Below are 2,146 nucleotides of genomic sequence, written 5' to 3' on the forward strand. Positions count from 1 at the left end.
GCGGCTTTGTGCGGCGGCGGCGGCGGGGCCCGGGAGGCACTGGCTCCTAGAGCGGGAGAAAGAGAGCGCTCGGCTCTCAACTCGCCGGCTCTCGCCGGGGCGGCGGATGGCCCAGAGCTGATCTATGCGGCGCTTGGAGGGGCTGTGTCTGCGGCGGCGGCGGCGGCGGCGGGGCCCTGCCCGCGAGCGGAGCGGGGACAAGATGAAGTACCAGAAATACCTGACGGTGCTGCAGATGGCCATTGGCGTCACCCCGTCCAATCGCGGCAGTCTCCTGCCGCTCAAGAGGAAGCTGTGGTAAGGACTCGGGGCTGGGGCGCGCCAACAGGGCAATGGGGATACCGGAGGAGCACAGAGACAGGGGCACCCGGGGCAGGACAGGGGCGCAGGAGCAGGGCGGGGGCGCGGGGCCTGGCAGCGGTGGGGCGCGCGGAGCTAGCGGAGCAGCCATCGCCCAGCGCCCAGGCCGCGCGCCGCGCTCCTGCAGGCGACTCCGAGAGCGCGCGGGGAGGGAGCGGCTGGGACCCCGCGCCCCGCATCCTGGCCTCGCTGGGGCTCTCCTTCCCCTGGGCGCCGGCGAGTGCTGCTGGGTGGCAATTGCACGCCGAGCTCTGCAGCAGACCGCGACTTAGCTCTGCAATCCCTTGGTTCTTGTCCGTGCGTCTTCTGTTATTTCCCCGAATGCACCTGCTGTTGGGCGCATAGTAAAAGATGAGCCGTTCCCACGCTAAAGGGAGGAAGTTGTGATGTTACCGTCGTTTTGTCGAGGACTGTCATTTTATCTCCACGGTATCTGCTTCCTCCGACCTGGAAGCTGTTATCGAGGTAATTGAAAAGAACACCGGATTAAGTGAAAATGTCTAGGAATTATTCAGATCTGGTTCACACAGTCGTTTATCCTTAGGTTGCATGTTGTATGTATTAGCATCTAAATATGCCGCATGGGCTCCCATTGCCACCTGGGCATTCCATTGGCTGGAGATACAGGCTTAAGATTCAACCACAAAAGAAATAAGGAAGGAAAAGTAGTGGGGTCGGGAGCCAGTAAGTGAGAGAGTCAATGACAATTTTAATTTGAAAATTATTAGTCAGTGCTCAATATAGGATATGAATATTTTATTTAGCTGTTCGATTCTATTGGCAATAGGGTAATGTAATCCTAAGTAGCGAAATATGAAATGAGGCTGCTTTTTTGAAGTGGAGAAGTAACTTCTGCTATATAAAACCTGAAACAATGCTTCCAAGTCTATAGGGGTTGATCAATCGAGGAATGTAGGTTAAAAAAAAATTCAGTAGTGGTCAATAGTGAAGGAAAGACTGTAATTGTGGATGTGGGTGCAGAGTTCAAATTTTCCCTGTGCCACTTACAGTGTGACCTTCAGCAAGTTATTGTCATGCCTGTTTCTCCCTGGGTAAGCTGAGACTCTTGTTGTCGCTCTATGATGTTACACAGAGCATCTCTGATGTCCAATCAGCCTGTTCCTACTGCTGTGCCTGGGTGAGCAACACACACTTAGGAAATGTTAGCATCTTCTAGTCCCCTCCCCACCCCATACACACTATTTGTTAAAGACAAACTTTTTACACTTGCTTACTAGCCAAGGGCAGCTCACAGAAGGCTAGACTGGTAAGGCTGGCAACCGTTGAATTCAGATGTGTCCTTGGTGGCCTGGATGTGGTGGCAGAAGTCTTTAATTCCAGCAGGAGGCAGAGGCAGGTGGATCTCTGAGTTCAAGGCCAATCTGGTCTACAGAACAGGTTCCAGTACCAACAGTGCTATGCAGAGAAACCTGGTCTTTAAAAAAATGGCAAAGAAAATCGATGTGTCCTTGGGGAAAGGGGGTGAGGCTCCAGCAGAGCATTTGCCCAACACATACACCAACCTGGACTTGAGCCCAAGCACTGGAAAATAAGATGTCTGTGGAAGATGATTTTTAGCAAATAATTGAAGAATGGGTCATTCTTAGGCAGAGCAGGGTGGTAAGTGCTCTTAATTCCATCACTTGGAATGCCAAGGCAATAATATCATGAGTTCAAGGCCAACCTGAGGCCCCATCACAAAAACAAACCAATAACAACAACAAAAGCTTGCAAGATGGCTCCTTGGGTAAAGATGCTTGCCTCCAAGGGGTCGTCGGGTTTGGAC

At 52.6% G+C, this 2,146-nt stretch overlaps 1 protein-coding gene across 5 annotated transcripts in view; it reads left to right on the forward strand.

The window, feature by feature from the left end:
• The first annotated feature begins 92 nt into the window (after positions 1-92).
• Tjp1 (tight junction protein 1) overlaps positions 93-2,146 on the forward strand; it is a 248,825-nt gene continuing 246,771 nt past the window's right edge. For 3 of the 5 annotated variants that reach the window (XM_005357797.3, XM_026784336.1, XM_013350220.2), the window contains exon 1: positions 93-297. In XM_005357797.3, the coding sequence (XP_005357854.2) occupies positions 125-297 (173 nt within the window). In that variant the 5' untranslated portion in view covers positions 93-124. The remainder of the gene's footprint in view (positions 298-2,146) is intronic. The other 2 variants (XM_026784335.1, XM_013350221.2) reach the window with 1 other exon arrangement.

This window comes from Microtus ochrogaster, chromosome 22, assembly GCF_000317375.1.
Source record: "Microtus ochrogaster isolate Prairie Vole_2 chromosome 22, MicOch1.0, whole genome shotgun sequence".
Taxonomy (NCBI): Eukaryota; Metazoa; Chordata; class Mammalia; order Rodentia; family Cricetidae; genus Microtus; species Microtus ochrogaster.